The 21,862-nt window shown below is 34.3% G+C and overlaps 1 protein-coding gene across 5 annotated transcripts in view; it reads left to right on the forward strand.

Annotated features, from left to right (window-relative positions):
* Window positions 1-21,862, forward strand: part of kel (kelch protein) — a 181,102-nt gene that overhangs the window by 76,095 nt on the left and 83,145 nt on the right. For all 5 annotated transcript variants that reach the window (XM_090403590.1, XM_090403594.1, XM_090403592.1 and 2 more), the window contains 2 exons: window positions 4,776-4,951; window positions 6,619-6,715. In XM_090403590.1, the coding sequence (XP_090259716.1) occupies window positions 4,776-4,951; window positions 6,619-6,715 (273 nt within the window). The remainder of the gene's footprint in view (window positions 1-4,775; window positions 4,952-6,618; window positions 6,716-21,862) is intronic.

Genomic DNA, 21,862 nt, shown 5'->3' on the forward strand with positions numbered 1-21,862 from the left:
AGTGTTTTTTTACCACTGTGCCGTCATCACTGCTTGTTTCATTTAGCAGTTTATCAAAGTAATTACTCCATACTTCAAGGATATCTTTTTCTCCCATTTTCATGTCACCTTTATCATCTCTAACTCCTTTTACAGCACTCTTTCCTCCATTCCTAAGCTTCTTCAACAACCTCCAGAATATTTTGCCGCCTTCTTGTTATTTATTTTCTATATTCTTGCCAAAGTCCTCCCATGACTTTTGTTTAGCTAGTTTTACACGGTGTTTGGCATTCTTGCATTTGTCTTTATATTCTCGAAGAGCACAAGCTGACTTATTTGATAGGAACTTTGATATGCTTTCTTCTTTTCCTTCACTGCCTCTTTAAATTCCTGTGTCCACCAGGGAGTTCTGATTTTTTTATACTTGCAGACAACCTCACCACATGCCTCTCTGGCAAAATCAATCAATGTTTTCTTCAGAGTTTGCCACTGAATCTCCAAGGTTTGATTCCTGTTCTCAAACTCTTTCATTTTTTCTTCAATAATCTTTGTGTATTTTAATCTACAGTTCACATCTGAGAGCTGCTCAACTTTTATTTGCTTTAAAACTTTCTTACACGTTATTCTTTTCAATATGAAATTCCATTTTATCTTGCTGAAGACTAAATAGTGATCACTTCCAATTTCAAATACTCTGTACACTCTGGTGTCCTGCACCAGGGAGATAACATCACTATCAACAATAACATAGTCAATGAGACTTTTCTTATTCCTAGCCTCTTCTCTCCATGGGAATTTGTGCACATTTTTATGTTGGAACATGGTGTTAGTAATAACCAGTCTATGTCCTGAGCAGAAATCCAACAAGTATTTGCCATTATTATTAGCTTTGCTATTTTCTCCAAATTTTCCCAAAACATTTTTGTATGTGTGACAATCACTTCCTACTCTGCTATTTAGATCCCCAACAAGGACCAACTTTTCCTTTTTCATTGTGTCAGTAGCTTTCTCTAGAGCCTCAAAAAATTCTTCCACTTCTACCTTAGTAGAACCTTCTGTGGGACCATGGGCACAAATAAGTATCATCGTCCAGTTCCCCATTCTCATATTTGCCCACATTACTCTACTTGAGACTGACTGCCATTCAAGAAGATTAGCCTCGTATTTTGTGTTGAATACTATGGCTACTCCTTCTTTTCCTTGATTGTCATTGCCTGAATATAACATTTTGTATTTATTGCTCAGAAAGTTCCCACCAATTTTTGTCTTTTTTGTTTCAGTCACCCCTATTATGTCTATCTGGTACTTATCTAATTCCTCAGCTAGCTCCATTTCTTTGCCATTCAGTCTTCTTACGTTGATAGTACCGATCTTTAACTCTGGTGATGTTGAGTTGGGGTTTGTTTTCAGATTTGTTCCAGTTGCTGACTTTTCGCTTTTTGCCCTGGTTCCCTGGCGAAAACAACGGGGGCCTTGTTTAACTGGGCGACGCCCCAGCCGGAATGAAATTTTGTCATGTTGTACCATCATTTTTTATTTTGATTTAACCAATAAGAATACAATTTTGTCAGCTAAATCCCAAATTGCCAGCCCATCCTCGTTCGTTCAGTATCCAGGTAGATACCCAACAGGGTGCACCACGAGAAGGTGAGGATTGGACATTAGGTCAGAAGCCCTGGTCGGTTCTCCCCATTCTGTAAAGGCCATGTGGAGGTGTCCTCTCAGTTATACAGCTTTGACTCTTAAGCACTCCTGAAATCATATCTAATGTAATCATCTCATCCACATTCTGACCTTTCTTCATTGCCAAATCACCCCCCCCCCACACACACACACATACACACACAATCATTTATCACAGACAAACCACTTCTCTGACATTTTATCTTTCATATAATATCCATATATCATTCTTCCGAAACTCTCATATCTTTCCTGAATTTCTACTTGTTTCTTTACTTTTCACTTTGTCTTCTAGGGGCTTGCATTTTCACCCAAAAAAATTCTTATACTACTTCCTTTCTTCTCACCCAGGCACATTACTCTCACTCAGACTCATTTTACTCTCTCATCATCACACTTCCTTTCATTCACTTTCATTTTTTTTTTTTACACTTTCCTTTACTTCTGATCTCTCCTTTCACCCACCAGCCATTTTCAAGTTTTCTACTTCCATTATCATCTGTTCCATTTCTCTCTTCATGTGCCTAATTCTTTTTCTACACTCATTCACTCAAATCCATTTGTCTTTACTCCTACCCTTTTATTACGAAAAAAAAAAAAAAAGTATTAAATACAGAATTGGGGAAAGTTCTCTTTTAAGTTAAAAAAAAAAAAGTGGGAATTACTTAAGCAGCAAGTAATTAAAAGAAGTTTATAAGGCAGGTAACAACTAAACTAAAAATATGAGAAATAGTCTGAGAAGGCAACCAGTCTTGAAAAAAATGTCTAAAGTCTATTATTATTATTATTATTATTATTATTATTATTATTATATACACAAACCAATCAATAATAACTAACTGGTGTCATCCTCAGATAAGCTTCGAGGATGAAAGCTGAGAAATTACATATCATCCAAGATTTAAAAAAAAAAAAATCTAAACCCATCAAATAGTATATTTAAGTCTGTAACTACAGCACTTAAATATACTAAAAATAAAAAAATAAATAATAATAAAAAAAAATTGCATTAAAAACATTCTGGTGATACGTTTCATTCACTTACAATTCTTCATTTAAAAAATCTACTCTTCACACCCTTCTTTACCACACTCTCATATGACTTCCAGGGATAGCCTCTTGTTCTTCCCTCCTCTTGCCTTCTACTCTTTTTATAATCACTTGTGGATTAATTCAATAAAATCTCCTCACTAACTTAAACATTTCTATCATATCAGCTCTTTTCCTCCTATCCATGAAACTCTGCCATCCATAAATCTTCTTCTCTCTCTCTCTCCATAGCCAGCATTCTAGAGTCCCTGATATTGTCTTAGTTAATCATCTCTGGAACCTCTCCAATGTTTCCACATCACATTTAAAATCATGTGACCAATTCTGAGCACAATAGTCCAAGTGTGGTCTGACCAGTGTTTTATACAGTGGCAAAACCACTTCCTTATCCCTACATGTTAGGGTACTTCTTATCATAGTGGCACTATCACATTCAGTCTTTGTAACACTTGCACTTGCAATATGCCCTATAAACTCCTGAATCTCATCCATATCCTGCAGTACAGCACCATCAATATAGTACACAGCCTTATGTGTCTGCACTTATTGATGTTAAAGTCCAAGAACATCATTGAATATGGTTCTTCCTTATCTAACATGCTCATTACCTTATCATGAAATGTAAATAAATTGCTAAAACAAGACCTATCCTTTACAAATTCATGATGACCATAATAAAGAATACTATGTCCATCAACCTAATCTTGTATTCTATTCCTAACTAATCTTTTCAACATTTTGACTACAACTACGGTTATATAGACTGGTCTATAATTGGAAACTGCTCTCCTAGAACTTGTGGAGTGGTACTATTTTGCCTTCTTTCCACTTAGGAATTTTACCCATTGCAAGGCTTTCATTAAATAACCAGGTAAAGGACATAGCCAACTTTGTTGTTGTGCACATTCTTTAATGAAATAACTTGTGAAGTAATAAACAGATTTACTTGTCTGGTTGGTTGAGTTGATAGCATCTCTGCTGTCCAATCAACAGACTGTGCTTGGAGAGCAAATAGCCATATCCACAGTGGATTCAAATTATTCTGTGGGCATGGATGTTGATGAATGTCTTTAAGGTAGATGCATTTCATTACCTGCTATAAGATAAGTGCTGTTTATTGGAGTCCTAAAGTAGCTTAAAATAGTTCTAGAGCATAGTTTCCAGATTGTCTAACCCTTTGTTCATGCTTGGTACAAATGCACTCTAGGTTTAAGCCTTTAATGGTGGAATTTATATTTAAAAAATGAAAATTTAAAATGGTGTTATTATTTCAAGATAAACTCACTGACTTTCAAAAGATATATTAATGAGAAATTGGTATCATATGATTTTTGATTTGATTTTTATGGTGCAAAGACATCAAAGACCATGCTGTTACAGGACACAGATTACAACAGTACATATGGTAAACAGTTAGTAGGACAATCACAAACATCCATGCCCTTGGCAGGATTCGAACCCTCAGCCTCTTGGCTGGAGAGTGGATATGCTAACCACTTGGCCAACCAGGCTGGCAGCATCATATGAAATGTGGTCTCCTGAGAAATTATTAGTAATTGCCAGTCTGCATTGTATAGCATATATTTTTGAGACATCTCAAAATACATTTTATGTGATATTTGAAATATAGCTAAAATGTTTTTTCATTCTTTTATTGAACATATGAGAAAATGTGCTCCTAAATTTATATCACGTTATCAGTATCAGTAAGCACAGTTTCTCTTCCGAAGAAGAAGCATTTAAAACAAAACATCTCTTCCTGTTCAAGTAATTTCTAAAATTTAATATGTAATCAATTTATTGTAATATCAGTTTATTTTAATATATCAATACAATATCTATTTATTGTAATATAATTTAAGTCAGTTAATTGTTAAGGTAAGCATTCTTTTTAATTTCACAGCATTGCATCCTGATTTTTACATGGGGCATATCATGGGTGTAATTTTCTCTCCCTCGTTGGAGGGGGAGAGAGAGAAATAAAAATATCATTACTTTGTTCTTTCCTTGTCTTTTAGAATTGATAAAATGAAATTTAAAAAAAGTTATTTTTTTTCCAACAGGTATTATTACCTGCAGCTCATCTACTACAATTAACTGATGTCAGAGATGCATGTTGTGATTTTCTTCAAGCACAGCTTCATCCTTCAAACTGTCTAGGCATTAGAGCTTTTGCTGATCTTCATGGTTGCTTGGAACTTCTCAGCTATGCAGAAGCATATACAGAACAACATTTTGTGTAAGAGTTTATATACTTTTTTGAATATCATAAAGTATTATTAACATCAGCTCCATGTAGTCAAATGACTCATCACAGGAAGCAAACACTGTTACAGACAAAGCCCATCAAACTGTGCCTTGAAATCACTCAATGTATCTGCATTCACTACAATGTCAGGCAATGCATTCCACTCTCCATGCAAAGAACCTGCTCCTTGCCAAGATCTGTTAACATGAGTTTTTTTTGAACGAGAGCAAAACCTAGTACAGAATGATTGTTTTCTTATTGCATAGCATTTCATTCCATTAAATTTCTTGATAAAACAGTTATGTTCAGTGTATGAAGAGGGGTCTGGAAAGTTCTGATAAACACGTAGACAAAAATGATATTAAAGCAACTGATATAACTGCAAGAAAGAGCATATGAGTAGCAGAGTTATGAAGATAACTTATGTTTTTATATTCTTATATCCTTGTATATTATTTCTTGTGGTTAACTTGCTTTAATATCATTTTTATTTTCTAAGTGTTTATCAGAACTTTCCAGACCCCCCCCCCCCCCTCATATATGGCATTTCTCTTTCTTATCGGAGTTCATTGCTTATGTGAAAAGCTAAACTAGATTTCTTTTTTATTTTTTTTTTCAACATCTTTAAAATGTTCTGGCATGCAAATTTCTCTGGATTGTCCCATGTGGTGACCAACATAGCAAATGCTATGTGAACAGTGAATCTTGTAGAGGCTTCTTGAGAGGAGGAGAATAAGAAATTTTCCAAGGCTGTAAGGATCTGTAGATTTTGTATAGTGGAGTGAAAGCTACTTTTATGTCATCACTTTGAAGAAAATTTTGTCCACAATATTGTAGTATGAAGAAGGTAGTTACACCTTTGAAAAGTTGTTCATTTGTCAATCATGTGGGAAAGATTGCAAAATCTTGTTGATTGTCTTGAACCTATGTTCATTAAGGGAAAGAGTATGAGTGAGGTAACAAAGCTCTTTATTTCTTCAGGTTGGATAGCAGATTAGTGCATTGGATTGTAGAGTGGCTGTCCGATTGGTATCAGAACTTTCATTGGTGGCATGCCCAGGGGTTTGTTTTGGGGTTATTGTTGTTTAATTTGTATGTAAATGACATTGGAAAGGGCTTAAAATGATGATATAGTAGTACAGTTGTTTGCAGATGATGCAAAGTTGGGAAGAGTTATGAGAAGATGTGTGGAGATATTAGTTTAATGTTGCAAAGTGTAAGGTTTTAAAATTTGGAAACCAAAGATAGGATGCAGAGTATAGTATTGGTGGGGATATTTTAGAGGAGGTAGATGTAAAATCTGGGGATTAATGGTGGATAGGGACTTGAAATTTCATGGATAATTATGCTAAAATTGGCATCCATGGAAGTTAAGTTCGTCCATGGTTAAGAAAAAGATAATACTAGATTTTTCTTTTATAGAACAGTGAGTGAGTGGAACAGTTGGCCTGTTGAAGTGATGAGTGCATTTAGTGTGAATGAGTTTAAGAAATGGTGGAGGTCTCAGATAATAATAATAAAACATTCACTGAATTACTTAATTCTGTAAATTAAGATATCCCAAGAAAAAGTATAAGAAAAAATAACAAAAAAAGCAAATTATCACAAGTATTGTATATTAATAAGTTAATGTAACAAAATATATCTTAATTTTTCAGAGAAGTAGTCGAAAGTGAAGAATTTTTGGCTCTCTCTCCTTCTCATGTGTGTAAACTTATTTCAAGTGACAGGTTAGCAGTACCATCAGAAGAAAAGGTAAAATTATTTGACAAAAGTTACATTAGTACCTAATAAGTATGTACTTATATATTCTCTCTCTCTCAGTTAAGGCTCCTAGTTGTTGCCCATTCTTTCAGTTGGTGCAATTTCCTTCTGCCTTTTATTATGATTTCTTGATTTTTTTTTTTTTCATAAAATATAATTATATTCAAGTTATTAAATTCTCAAACGTTTGCAAGCCTGCCTCTTAGCTTTCTTGCATTGCTGATCTTATTAAATATTCTACCATTCTAGATGTGCAACAATCACTGTGACTTCTGATTTTTTACCAGAAAGCAATTTGGAGGAATCTTGTCCAAAGTGAATACAAAAAGCTCTGCTCTCGCTAGCATTTCTCTGATTGAAGGTTTATCTCATACTCAATTCAAATTCTTCCATCCATACACAAACTACTGCAATAAATATGTGTAATTAATGGACAAAATAAACAACTCGCCTCAGCATTTACTCTAAGTAAGCATTGCACTTGGTTCATCAAAGATATAATAATCATTGTTATTTAAAGTTTTTTGGTTGTTTATGACATAAAAAAAATACATCTGTTAAATATTTTAACATATTAAAAAATGAACAAGACTCTCATTGTGTTCTTAATTAGGATATTTTGTGTGTTTGTATGGGAGGAAAGAAATACTACTATCTTAGTTTTGTTATCATCAGTTTAAGTAATATCAAAACTTTGACTAAGCAAATCAGATAAACAGTCACTTGATTTTTGAATACTACTGAAGCAAATAGTTTTTTAATTTCTGTTTTATAAATCAGAAAAATTATAAATGATTATATTTTAATTATAATTTATTATACTTATTTTACAATTTTTAAGACATGTAGATGGAGAATTTTCTCTTCAAAATTAATTTATGTGAATTAGGCATTTGATACTTTTTCAGCATAAAGACAATCAAAAATATACATCTCTCGGTATGTTCGGCCATAATCAGTCTTTCATTCTTATATATTCACTTTTTCCATCCTGTCATTTCATGACTTGTTCTTTATGCTCCTTACTTTGTTGTTATCAACAATGCCTTTTACAACAGGTGAAGATGACAGGGTTTTTACTCCCAGATAAAAACTGATTTTTCATCCTATATACGAGCAACTAACCAGAAAAGCACACAAGAGTGTGCGTTCACACACGTTTAACACAAATAATACACTAGCCTCAGCCTTAGTTCTGGTGATTTAATTTTTTTTTTTTTTTAATGGGACTCCCACCCATGAAAGGTTGTAAACCTTTAGTACATTGGTATTATGGATGGACAAAGGATATATATATATATATATATCAGAGGTGTCGCGTGATCATTTGGGTTGGGTGTGCTGTAATGTTTTCCAGGAGGGGGGGGGGAAAGCTTGGAGACAAATAATTACATCAATAAATTTTTATAATTATTGATTGCTGGCAATTTGGAATTAAGCCGACCAAATTGTATTCTTATTGGTTAAACCAAAATAAAAAATGATGGTACAACATGACAAAATTTCATGCCGGCTGGGGCGTTGCCCGGTTAAACAAGGCCCCCGTTGTTTTCGCCAGGGAACTAGGGCGAACAGCGAAAAGTCAGCTACTGGAACAAATCTGAAAACAAACCCCAACTCAACATCACCAGAGTTCAAGATCAGTACTATCAACGTAAGAAGACTGAATGGCAAAGAAATGGAGCTAGCTGAGGAATTAGATAAGTACCAGATCGACATAATAGGGGTGACTGAAACAAAAGAGACCAAAACTGTTGAGATCTTTCTGAGCAATAAATACAAAATGTTATATTCAGGCAATGACAATCAAGGAAAAGAAGGAGTAGCCATAGTATTCAACACAAAATACGAGGCTAATCTTCTTGAATGGCAGTCAGTCTCAAGTAGAGTAATGTGGGCAAATATGAGAATGGGGAACTGGACAATGAGACTTATTTGTGCCTATGGTCCCACAGAAGGTTCTACTAAAGTAGAAGTGGAGGAATTTTTTGAGGCTTTAGAAAAAGCAACTGACAACGAAAAAGGAAAAGTTGGTCCTTGTTGGGGATCTAAATAGCAGAGTAGGAAATGATTGTGAGACATACAAAAATATTTTGGGAAAATTTGGAGAAAAGAGCAAAGCTAACAATAATGGCAAATATCTGTTGGATTTCTGCTCAGGGCATGGACTGGTTATTACTAACACCATGTTCCAACATAAAAATGTGCACAAATTCACATGGAGAGAAGAGGCTAGGAATAAGAAAAGTCTCATTGACTATGTTATTGTTGATAGTGATGTTTTCTCCCTGGTGCAGGACACCAGAGTGTACAGAGGATTTGAAATTGGAAGTGATCACTATTTAGTCTTGAGCAAGATAAAATTGAATTTCATATTGAAAAGAATAACGTATAAGAAAGTTTTAAAGGGAATAAAAGTCGAGCAGCTCTCAGAAGTGAACTGTAGACTAAACTACACAAAGATTATTGAAGAAAAAATGAAAGAGTTTGAGAACAGGAATCAAACCTTGCAGATTCAGTGGCAAACTCTGAAGAAAACATTGATTGATTCTGCCAGAGAGGCATGTTGTGAAATTGTCTGTAAGGATAAAAAAATCAGAACTCCCTGGCAGTGAAGGAAAAGAAGAAAGCATATCAAAAGTTCCTGGAAAATAAGTCAGCTTGTGCTCTTAGAGAATATAGAGACAAATGCAAGAATGCTAAACACTGTGTAAAACTAGCTAAACAAAAGTCATGGGAGGACTTTGGCAACAACATAGGAAATAAATATCAAGAAGGTCGCAAAATATTCTGGAGGTTGTTGAAGAAGCTTAGGAATGGAGGAAAGAGTGCTGTAAAAGGAGTTAGAGATGATAAAGGTGACATGAAAACGGGAGAAAAAGATATCCTTGAAGTATGGAGTAATTACTTTGAAAAACTGCTAAATGAAACAAGCAGTGATTACAGCACAGGTGTAAAAAACAGTGACCAGGCATGCAATCAGGAATACATATCCATACTTGAAGTAGAAAAAGCCATCAAAGGCTTGAAATGTGGAAATGCAGCAGGAGTAGATGATATTCGACCAGAAATGCTGAAGTATGGTAGTATAAGAGTCTTACATTGGCTGCACTGCATAGTTCAGAAAGCCTGGACAGAGGGACGAATTCCCAATGATTGGAGTAGAGCTCTCATAGTACCCATATATAAAAAGGGAAATAAAACTGAATGTGAGAATTACAGAGGTATTTCCCTACTGAGTGTTCCTGGCAAGATCTATGCAAGTATACTTGAGAAACGGTTGAGAAGAATTGTGGAAGAAAAGCTTGGTGAAGAACAAGCTGGATTCAGGCCAAATAGAGGCTGTCAGGATCAGATCTTCACTTTATGACAAATAGTCAAGAAAGCATGGGAACATAACAAAGATCTGTGTTTAAGTTTTGTCGATTTGGAAAAGGCATATGACATGGTACCAAGAGAGAAGCTATTCAATACACTGCAGTTATATGGTGTCAGTGGGGCATTATATCAAGCAATACTTAGTCTTTGAGTTGTAAGTCAGCAGTTAGAATTGAAGGAAGTACAGGAAGATGGTTTAATGTTAAATCTGGTGTTAGACAAGGATGTACATTATCCCCTCTGTTATTCATTATCTATATGGATCACATTGTGAAGGAAAGTGGTATTAAACATGATATCAAAATTGGAGATGTTAATGTCAGCTCTTTGCTTTATGCAGATGATGTTATACTTCTAAATAAATCCACTAGAAGTCTGCAAGATTCTCTGACTAAATTGAATAGCTGTTGTAATAGATATGGTATGAAGGTCAGCAATAAAAAGACAAAGACAATGAAAATAGGCAGAATCATTGAAAATGTCAATTGTGTTGTGAATGGAGAACCTGTGGAAGAGGTAAAACATTTCAGCTATTTAGGCATGATTTTTACTGAAGATGGTAAATTAAATATAGAAATAGAAAACAGAATCAGCAAAGCTGGTATGGTGGGAAGTCTATTGAATAAATTCATATGGAATAAGAGAGAAATTAGTCGGAACACTAAATTAACTGTATACATGACAGTGTTCAAACCAGTTTTAACTTATGGATCTGAGAGCCGGGTCAGAAGTAAAACACTTGACCAAAGACTAGAGACCACAGATATGAGAGTCCTGAGAAAGATTATGGGTGTGAACAGATGGCATCAATGGCAATATCATATTAAAAACGAGGATATTAGGAAAGAACTTGACATTGTCAGCATTCAGGAATGAGTTAGTAGAGCTAATCTCAGGTGGTATGGTCACTTAAACAAAATGGGCGAGGAAAGATTAGCAAAACAAGTGTTCTGTGCCAGGTTGGCAGCTAAACGACCCAGAGGAAGACCAAGATATAGGTGGATTGATATGGTACAAAGTGCCTTAGACGATAGAAATATAAGATTTGATAATGTTGGAGTCTTGACAAGTAACAGACTGATTTGGAGGAAAATTGTAGATAGGAAATTAATAATGATGTAATTTTTTTCATGTAGTACTATCATATCCTGTACACCCATTGAGGGTAAATGGCAGGTATTTGATGATGATGATGATTTAATGAAATAATTGCATCAATAAACGTCTGTTAGCTTTTTTTATGTAATTATTTGTTGATGTAAACTATCAATACATTATTTTCATTTTGCATCGATTTTAATGATCTTTAATTCTTGGGGAAAAAAAAAAGATATTCAGAATTAATAGTTTTTAGCACAATTTCATATATAAAAAAATTGACTGGATATTTTATTAAAAATCGACTAATTAATTAATCCTAAATTAAATTGTTTCAGTTTCAAAGCAAAAAAATCATAAAACTAACAACTAAAATAATATTAAATTTCATACACTTACCTTTTAAAAATGTATTTTTTTGTTTAAATTTGTTTCAATATAAATTTACAATTCACATTTCACTCTGTAACTTACTAGACAGAGGGCAAACTAACCTTTCACAAATGAAAAAGATGAACCAAAAACAGGAACACATGTTTTTTTACTGCAATAAAACACATATTCTATGGTTACCCTTCAACGGGCCAACCCATAATAAAATTTTAAGACAGACAAAGCGTTCCCAGAGTCGAGGGCGTAAGATTACATATCTCAATCAATTTTACGATTAAAATTTGTGGAATTTTTTAATTGATCCTGGGGGGAAGCGCCCTCCCCCATGCGGATGCCCATGACTTTGGGATTGCATTTTATCGTTGTGTGAATGTTTTGAGAGGGCATAGCGCATCAGCACTCATCTTAATTGGTCCAATGCAATTAATTGCAGGATAACTTCGAATACTAAAGAATAATTATCATTTGTGATATGTGTGTCCAATAAGTTGCTGGGTAGAGGAAATAGCATGATCCTATAAATTCTAAATATGAATAAGTGAATTTATGATGGCATAATTAAAAAAAAAAAACTTACGAGAGAGAAAGTATTGCAGGAATAAATATGATTTGATGGAGCAACAAATCATCTCGTAAAATTTGTTGCACATGTTATGTGTATTTCTCTGGTTTGTGTATATTTTGCTCTGTTTTCCGAGAATTTTATTTTGTTTACTGAAACTCGGTATACATAACATCCGATCATTATCAGAATCATCCACACTTTCGGGAATCCTAAATTCATTAGTGTTTTTTTTTTTTTTTTATTATTTATTTATTTTTGGTATCAGCGGTTCTTCTGTCTTATCAATCTCACATATGCTGGTATTTTGTTGTAGATTAACAACATCTTATAATACACAGAATATTAATTTTTTATTCAGGAATAGATATTTTTTACTATCTGTTGTTTCAGAAAGCTAAAATAAAAATGTCTCTATACCGTTAAAAAAACTTTGCAACCTCAACAGATGCTATACTGCACAAGCAAAAGAAAAAACAATTAGTATTTTTCTCCTAACATCCACTTTCAGATTTTCAGTTCCAGAAAACGTGTAACAGCTGTTTGTAATAAAGCCGTCGGATATAGTAATCTCCCAACTCATGACAGCTTTCAATTGGATTGGTTGACACAATAACCAATCACAACTGCTAGGTCCTGAGCTCAAAATTTAAGCTCACCTAGTCATGCCTTCTCACCGGTTTAAAAATAATACAAAGCTAAGAATTTGACACACTGCGTCCTCTTTACATCTTTTTGAATGGCTCAAAGGTGTATGCATTTTGAAAGCACACTCGGGTTATTAACGCGAATGTGATGCAATGTTTATGCGGCAAAAAACACCTTCTTCATGCTTCAAGAATATTATCCTTGTGAAGAGGACAATGAAGCATTAGTACAGTATATCATCATCATCATCATCATCCGTATCAAGGATTTAGGCCTAGCATGACCTGTTCCGGCCTTAGAAGTCATCGTCGAATCGTTTAAGAGGACGTCCTGATTTTCTTTTTCCTAATGGCTTATACTTTAAGGCTTGTTTTGGTAATCATTCTGTTTTCATTCTTTGAACGTGTTCCATCCATTTATGTTTATATTTTTAAATTTTTTCTATTACTGGTTCTTGGTTTAATTCTTTCATAATTTCTTCATTTCTGCTGTTAATCTTTGCTTGTCTTTTTGTTTTATTGTCCAGATTTCACTTCCATACATTAAGACTGGTAGGGCTAATGTATTGTATACTTTTAGCCTGGTTTGTTTTTGAACTAGGTTTGGTTTAAATATAGAGTTAATTACACCTGTAATTAACTGTATATTTATACGTTTATATCTTTTTCATTTTCATGTGTGATCATGCATCCTAGGTAGTTCTAAGATCTTGTTATCTATTACTATTTTAGTTCTTGCTGGATCTTGTCCTTTAAAGGCCATAGTTTTTGATTTTTCTGTTGATATTATCATACCATAATCTTTGGCTATCTTATTTAGATCTAAAATAGCTTTCTGTAAGTTATCTTCAGAATTTGTAATTATTATTTGGTCGTCGGCAAAGAGGAGAGTGTTTAAGTTTACTGTAGGAGAAAGTTTCATTTCTTGATGTAAATTTTTATTCCATTTTATTATTATTTCATTTAAGTAGATATTAAAAAGAGTTGCTGAGAGGGGACATCCCTGTCATACCCCTTGGTTTATCTCTCTTATATATGATAGCTCGTGATTTAATCTTATTTGTATTTGATTATTTTCATATATACTTGTGATAGCTTTTAGGATATTATTTGGTATTTGTCTTTCTTTTAATATGTTAAATAATATATTTCTTTTAACTTTGTCAAATGCTTTTTCAAAGTCAATAAATGCAACATGTGTTTCTAAATTGTATTCTCTTCTTTTCTCTATTGTTATTAGGCAAAAGGCCAGGTCTATACATGATCGTCCTTTTCTAAATCCATTCTGTACTTCTAAAATAATGTTTTAGGAATATTTTATTAGTTTGCTATTTAAGATTCTGCTATATATTTTGTAACAGGAATTTAGTATACTGATAACTCTATAGTTTTTAGGGTCATCTCTATTACCTTTTTTAAAGATTTTTAAAGACGTGATTTTTAAAAATCACAATTGCTTTTTTCCATTCTATTGGGGGGGGGGATACCAGTTGAATAAATTTTATTTAAAAATAATAAGAGTCTTTCTTTGAATCTTGTTCCTGGGTATTTATATAGTTCTGAACCTAGCTGATCTTTTCCAGGTGATTTTCCATTTTTTCCATTTCTTGTTTCTTTCAGGCTGATTTCTAATTCTTCTTTAGTTATTTCATTTTTGTTAATTGTTTGCCAGTTGTCTTTTTTAAAATATTTGTCTGTCCACAATTCTGTGTAGTAATTTAGAAATTCTTCTAATTTCAATTCGGTGTTTAATTTTGTTTTCTTTGGTATCTGCATTTAAGTGTTTCAAAATCTTATATACATTGGGTCTTATTTTATATAAATCATGTTCTAAATTAGAAACAAATTTATTCCATGATTCTGTCTTTTTTTGACTTCTCTTTTAGCTATGGCTCTTATTCTTTTATATTCTATTTCATCTTCTAATCTTTTACTGCTCAACCATTTGTGATAGGCTTCTTTTTTCTTTTTGATTATTTCTTTGATTGTATCATCCCAGATCTTCAGTTTTTTTCTTTTATTGAATTTTTTGGTCTTTCCTAAGCTTCCATTTGCTGCTGCATTTAGTATCTTTTTTATGTTAAGCCATTCTATTTCTTCATTTTGTTTTATTTTATCTAGATATTGGTTAATTCTTTGTTCATATAGCCATCGTACATTTGTGTCATTCAGTAGTCTAGTTTTATAAACAAATGTTTCAATTTTTCTTTCTGTTCTTGTTACTTGTAGTCATTTAAGTGGTAATCTTAATTTTATTTTAACAAGGAAGTGGTCACTATTAACGCAAATGTGACGCAATGTTTACGCACCGAAAAGCGCCTTCTTCATGAAGCACTAGTGCTTTATTATCCTCGTGAAGAGGACAATGAAGCATTAGTATATTGTATTCAATTTTAGGAATCACACAAAGTCTGCAAACAATTGGGTGAGTCTTAAATGGGAATAAATGCAAAAATATAATTTCGATGATACTGATATTTCGTCGATGAGCACCGCTCACTCGGAATATTTGCCCCTGATATATTATTATCATCATTATCTGGAAACCCTGATTTAGAGATCAAGCCACTTCAGGCCATCCATTGCTCATGCATCTTAGTTTTTTACCCTTTCACATCATACTCATTTTATCCATCTTTACTTCAACAAAAACAATTCAATTTTTATTTATTTTTCAAGGGCTAATATCCCACCACTAAAAGAATATAAACTTTGAGTATTGTGGATGGTCTAAGGAATAGGTAATCCAAAAAACCTGCTAAGGAAACCAAACATAGTACTTTTTAAGCCACTTCAAGTCATAATTAAAACAGTTGTTTCATTCAGAGTGATTGAAATTATCTAGTACCCTAAAAATGCCTGTCTAAACCTATTTAAATATAGCTCATCTCTCTTAAACCATTCCAGCTTTTTCTCAGATTCACTACATACATTTACAAACTGCAACATATGCTACACACAACTCATCCATCATGCTATTTCAGTCAATTCCTTGCCATCATACCTAGGCAACATACTAATTACTTTCCTAATGCACTTTGAGCTGAATTATGCATAGTAGCTACTGAAAAACTTATACCTCCACATTTGAGCATTTTGGGTCAAATATCATTCTACTCTATGTTAGTTTTCTTGTTGCATCAGTTTTCTCAGATTCCTCTTGAACATTCTTTTCTCACTTTCATGTCATTTATATGAACATCAACCCTCTTGCATATCCTTCATCATCATTATTTTCCTGATATGTACCCTCAAGGGGTGTATGTGACACTATGACAATACTATATGATTAAGTTTATATTATTATTAATCTCCTATTACTAATTTTCCTCCAAATTAGTCTGTTACTTGTCAGCACTCCAATATTCTCATATCTTATATTTCTGTCTTCTAGGGTACTTCTGACGGAATCAGTTACCTTAGTCTTCTTCTGGGTCTTTACTTGCCATTGTGGCATCAAACACCTCTTTTACTAACCTTCTCTCTCTCTCCCATTCTCTTTAAATGACCATACCACCTTAGATTAGCTCTGTTCTCACATTCTTGAATGTCAACAATGTCAAGTTCCTTCGTAATGTCTTCAATTTTTAATATGATTCTGCTATTGATACATCTGTTCACTCCTCTAATTTTTCTGAACTCTCATACCTGTAGGTGCTAGTCTTTGATCAAGTACTTTATTTCCAACTCACACATCCATAATTTAAAACTGGTTTCGACATTGTCTTATACTGCTAGTTTAGTATTTTGGCTAATTTTTTATTCCATATAGTTTATTCAACTGGCTCCCCACCATACGTGGTTTACTTATTCTTTTGACTATTTCCATATTTAATTTACCATCTTCGTAAAAACTGTGCCTAAATAGCTAAAATAGAAGTGTATGTGAATGTACGTATGGGGGACTATTAGCATAGGAATGGAATAGATTGGAATGTGGGTTGGAAAGTTTATACTGAGCAGATATATGTGGTAAGTGGTGATAAAGGTCATGGAATTAAGGGCATCACTCCTACCAAGCCAACAAGTGGCTTGGGTAAGTGATTATAAACCTAATAGTGAACTGCTGCGTTTATTTACAAATGCTGGAAGTATCGGAAATAAGGGAGATGAAATGGTTTCACTGATTGAATTTATTCACCACAGGATCATTAGAATAAGTAAAACATGGTTGAATGAAGATGATATCCTAATGATCCTGTGGTGAATAAATTCAATCAGTGAAACCATTTCATCTCCCTTATTTCCGATACTTCCAGCATTTGTAAGGGTACAGTGTTTTTGAAAAACATGAAAAACACTGTACCCTTCCAGCATTTGGAAGGGTACAGTGTTTTTCATGAGGATAGAAAGAACAAGAAGGGAGGGGAAGTGCTGCTGATGATATCAGGGGAATTATGTCCACATAAGCTAGACATGAAAGAGGGAAATAGTGGCAATCATTATGAGGCAGTGATGTGGAGGTTGACATGAAGGCATATTTAGTTGTATGTTGCTATAAGCCAGGGAATGTGGATGGGTGGTGATGAAAAAATGTATAATCAACTTGGGTTGATGAACAAAGGAAGGGGGTGATATTAATTATGGTGGTATAGATTTCTTGAGAGACACCTCTCTCAGGTAGCATGTAAAGGAGAGCACACAAAGATTGAGAGTATAGATCTGATCATTTCATCAGAGGATGCAATTGTGAGTGGGGGGGCTTAGCACTTTCCTCCAGTTGGTGAAAGTGATCACTTTCACCAATCTGGATTGTGGCTAGCCACATGCAAAATTCTGTGAGGAAAGGATGCATGTGGAAGTACAAGGCTGATGATTACAACATACTTGGGAGACAGCTTGGAGCTATAGCATGGAATTGATCAGTTGAGCAGTAAGGAGGTAAATGCTGCTCGGGAACTGACAAAGACATACATAATGGCATCAATGTGTGAACGTATTCCAAAGGTTAAAAGGCTGAATAAGGTAGGTGTAAAATGGATGAATGAGAGGCTTAATCATGAAATCTGGAAGAAAAATAAGACACTTTGGAGACGGTATAAGATGAATAATGGTAATAATCAGTTATATGAAGAGTATAAAGAACAAGCCAGGAGATTGATTCAGTTAGTAAGGACAACAAAAGTGCAGCATGAGCAGAAGTTAGCAAATCAGGTGAAGAAAAACCCTAGAGTTTTTTCGATATGTGGCAAGTAGAAGTTAGCAAATCAGGTGAAGAAAAACCCTAGAGTTTTTTCGATATGTGGCAAGTAGAAATAAGAGTAATTATGGTAAGATGTTGTTAATGGATCAAAATGGTAGAATGTAGCTACTGCAGAAGACATTAAGGTTTTTCATCCTCATCAGGGTGAAATCATGAGATAATTAAATATAGAGAACAAAGGAGAGAATAGCTTAATTGTGAGTGAGCAGGGGTATTTGACGAAATAAATGAACTTGATGCCAATAAGGTGATAGGATTTCATGACATATCACTATGTGTCTTAAATGAATGTTCCAAGGAATTAGCAGTAGCATTGGTATGCCTGTTTAATAAGAGTCTTACAACAGCATAGGCTCCAAGGGAGTGGAAAGAAGGTAAAATTATTCCGCTGCATAAAGGTGGTGATAAGGCTGTGGCTACAAATTCTAGGTCAGTCTGTATATTTAGAGTTGTGGAGAAGATACTAGAGAGATTGCTGAGAAGTAGGATACAGAAATGAGTCGATAACAGCAGTATTCTCTGTGGTTATCAGCATGGGTTTGTTAAAAGCAGTATTCTCTGTGGTTATCAGCATGGGTTTGTTAAAGGGAGATCATGGTTTTCTAACTTATGTATTATTACAAGGTGACAAAAGTCTCTTGGATAAAGGAGATGTATATACAGTGGTATACTTAGATTTTGCAAAAGCATTTGATAGACTGCCACACTACAAGCTATTAAATAAATTGAAACAGATGGGATTGGATAACAGACTTTTCAGTTGGATCAGTGACTGGCTATCAAATGGGTATCAGAAAGTTGTGTGTATGGGGGGGAAATGCAGTATCTCAAAAGAGGAAAGTCGCTAGTTGTGTGTGCCATGGGGCTTAGTTTTGGGACCATTGTTGTTCAATTTGTATATTAATGATATTGGGATGGGTTTAACTAGTAATATGCATCTGATGCAAAATTGGAAAGAGCAATGTAGAGTCAAGCAGATGTTATGAGTTTACAGGAGGACTTGAATAGATTGCATGTAAGGTTTTGAAATTTAGTAAGCAATGAAGGGATGCAAATTATACACTTGATGGTTAAAGGAGGTAGAGGAGATGAGAGATCTGAGAGTGGTGGTGGGGTGGACAAGGGCCTGAAATTCAGGGGCCACATTGCACAAGTTGCGAAGATGTCATATCAGATAATGGCAACGATGCAGAGGATCCTGACATGTAGAGATAGAAGTTATGATGCCATTGTATAAGGCCTTGATTAGGCTTCATGGATTATTGTACACAAATTTGGTGTCTGGGTTTTCATGGTGATGAGGATATGTTAGAAAGGGTCTGGTAAGGATTCACAGAAGTTGTGAATTGTCTTTGGAATGTGGAGTACGAGTACAGATTGAGAGAATGTTAATTGCAAAACTTCGTAAATGGGAGGAGGAATATGATTGAGACATATAAGTTAGTCAGGGGTTATAGATTGGGATAGTGGGGTAGAACAAGAGATCATTCCTGTAAACTGTAAGTAGGATGTGAGAAGAGGAGTGATGAGAAGGGTCTTTACATTGAGAGTGGTTGGTGAGTGGAATGCATTTCATGAGTGTTGTGCATGTAGACACATTAAATCAGTTAAGGCACGGTTGAATAAGCTGTGTGTGTGATAGCTGGTACCTCCCACATTGAATATCTGACTCCTTGTTGGTCAAATGTTAATAACAACAATAATAATAATATTTTACTTGTTCTGTAGGTTCTTCATTGAGAATGCAGCTGAAGATCTCTCTGTTTCTGCCTAGTTTTGGACTTTTTATTGCTGATTTTCTTTCCAAATTTGTTACAGCTGCTATTTGATTTAGTTACAGAATCCTGTAGATTTACACTGGATTTGTTTAGGAATACATCATCAAATGCATAAAGCAAGAAGCTAAGTTTGATATCAGGTTTAATACCACTTTCTTTTATAATGCAATCCATATAGATCATGAATGACAGGGTGATAGGTTTGATTTTACATCATACATCTCCCTGTACTTCAATTCTAAATGCTGGCATGACAACTTAAATGTTGATTATGTGTCACTCCATATAATGTACCATTTATCCCATATATATAATTGTAGTATATTAAAAAGCATTTCTCTTGGTGCTTTGTCATATGCTTTTTCCAGATCTACAATACAGATGTCTTGTTATATTCTGAGAATTTCTCAGCTGTTTGTCATAAAGTGAAAATCTGATCTTGATAACCCTGTATTTAGCCAGAACCTTGCTTCTTGTTCTCAAAGTACACCCTCAAGGGGTGTACAAGATATGATAGTACTACATGAAAAATTTACATCATTACTAACTTCCTATCTACAATTTTCCTACAAATCAGTCTATTACCTGTCAAGACTCCAACATTATCAGATCTTATATTTTTATCTTCTAAGGCACTTTTTACTGTATCAATCCACTAATATCTTGGTCTTCCTCTGGGCCTTTTTTCCTGCCAAATCTTTCCTCTCCCATTCTGTTTAAGTGACCATACCACCTGAGATTAACTCTGCTAACGCATTCCTGGATGCTGACAATGTCAAGTTCTTTCCTAATATCCTCGTTTAATTTGATATAGCCATTGATGCCATCTGTTCACGCCTCTAATCTTTCTCAGGACTCTCATATCTGCGGTCTCTAGTCTTTGGTCAAGTGTTTTACTTCTGACCCAGCTTTCAGATCCATAAGTTAAAATTGGTTTGAACACTGTATTGTATACAGCTAATTTAGTGTTTTGAGTAATTTTTCTCTTATTCCATATAAATTTATTTAGTTGACTTCCTACCATACCAGCTTTGTTGATTCTGTTGTCTATTTACATATTTAATTTACCATCTTCGCTAAAAATCATACCTGAGTATCTGAAATGTTTTACTTGATCTATAGGTTCTCCATTTATAATGCAGTTATTTTGAATGCTTCTGCCTGTTTTTATTGTTTTTGTCTTGTTATTGCTGACCTTCATACCATATCTATTACAACAGTTATTCAGTTTAGTCAGTGAATCTTGCAGCGTATTGATTTAGAAGTATAACATCATCCGCATAAAGCAAAGAGCTGAGATTAACATCTCTAATTATGATATCAGGTTTAATACCACTTTCCTTCAAATGTGATTTGTCTAGATCACATTAAACCATTTTCCTGTACTTCCTTCAATTCTAACTGCTGACTTACAACTCAAATAAAGACCAAGTATTGCTTGATATAATGCCCCATTGACACCATACAACTGTAGCGTTTGAAATAGCTTCTCTCTTGGCACATTGTCATATGCCTTTTCCAGATCGACAAAACTTAAATACAGATCTTTGTTATGTTCCCATGATTTCTCAATTATTTGTTGTAAAGTGAAAATCTGATCCTGATAGCCTCTATTTCACATGAATCCTGCTGGTTCTTTACCAAGAATCCTTCTCAACCGTTTCTCAAGTATACTTGCATATATCTTGCCAGGAACACTCAGTAGAGAAATACTTATGTAATTCTCACATTCAGTTTTATTTCCCTTTTTATATATCAGTACTATGAGAGCTCTGCTCCAATCATCCGGAATTCATCACTCTGTCCAGGCCTTCTGAAGAATGCAGTGCAGCAACTGTAAGGCTTTCATACCTCCATACTTCAGCATTTCTGGTCGAATATCATCTAATCCTGCTGCCTTTCCACATTCCAGGCTTTTCATGGACATTTCTACTTCAGGTATGGATGTGTATTCCTGATTGCATGCCTGGTCAGTGTTTTTTACCACTGTGCTGTCATCACTGCTTGTTTTATTTAGTAATTTTTCAAAGTAATTACTCCATGTTTCAAGGAGATCTGTTTCTCCTGTTTTCATGTCAC

The sequence above is a fragment of the Typopeltis vanoorti genome, chromosome 14 (assembly GCF_054136105.1).
Source record: "Typopeltis vanoorti isolate ZY-2024b chromosome 14, IOZ_Tvanoo_1.0, whole genome shotgun sequence".
In the NCBI taxonomy this organism is placed as follows: domain Eukaryota; kingdom Metazoa; phylum Arthropoda; class Arachnida; order Uropygi; family Thelyphonidae; genus Typopeltis; species Typopeltis vanoorti.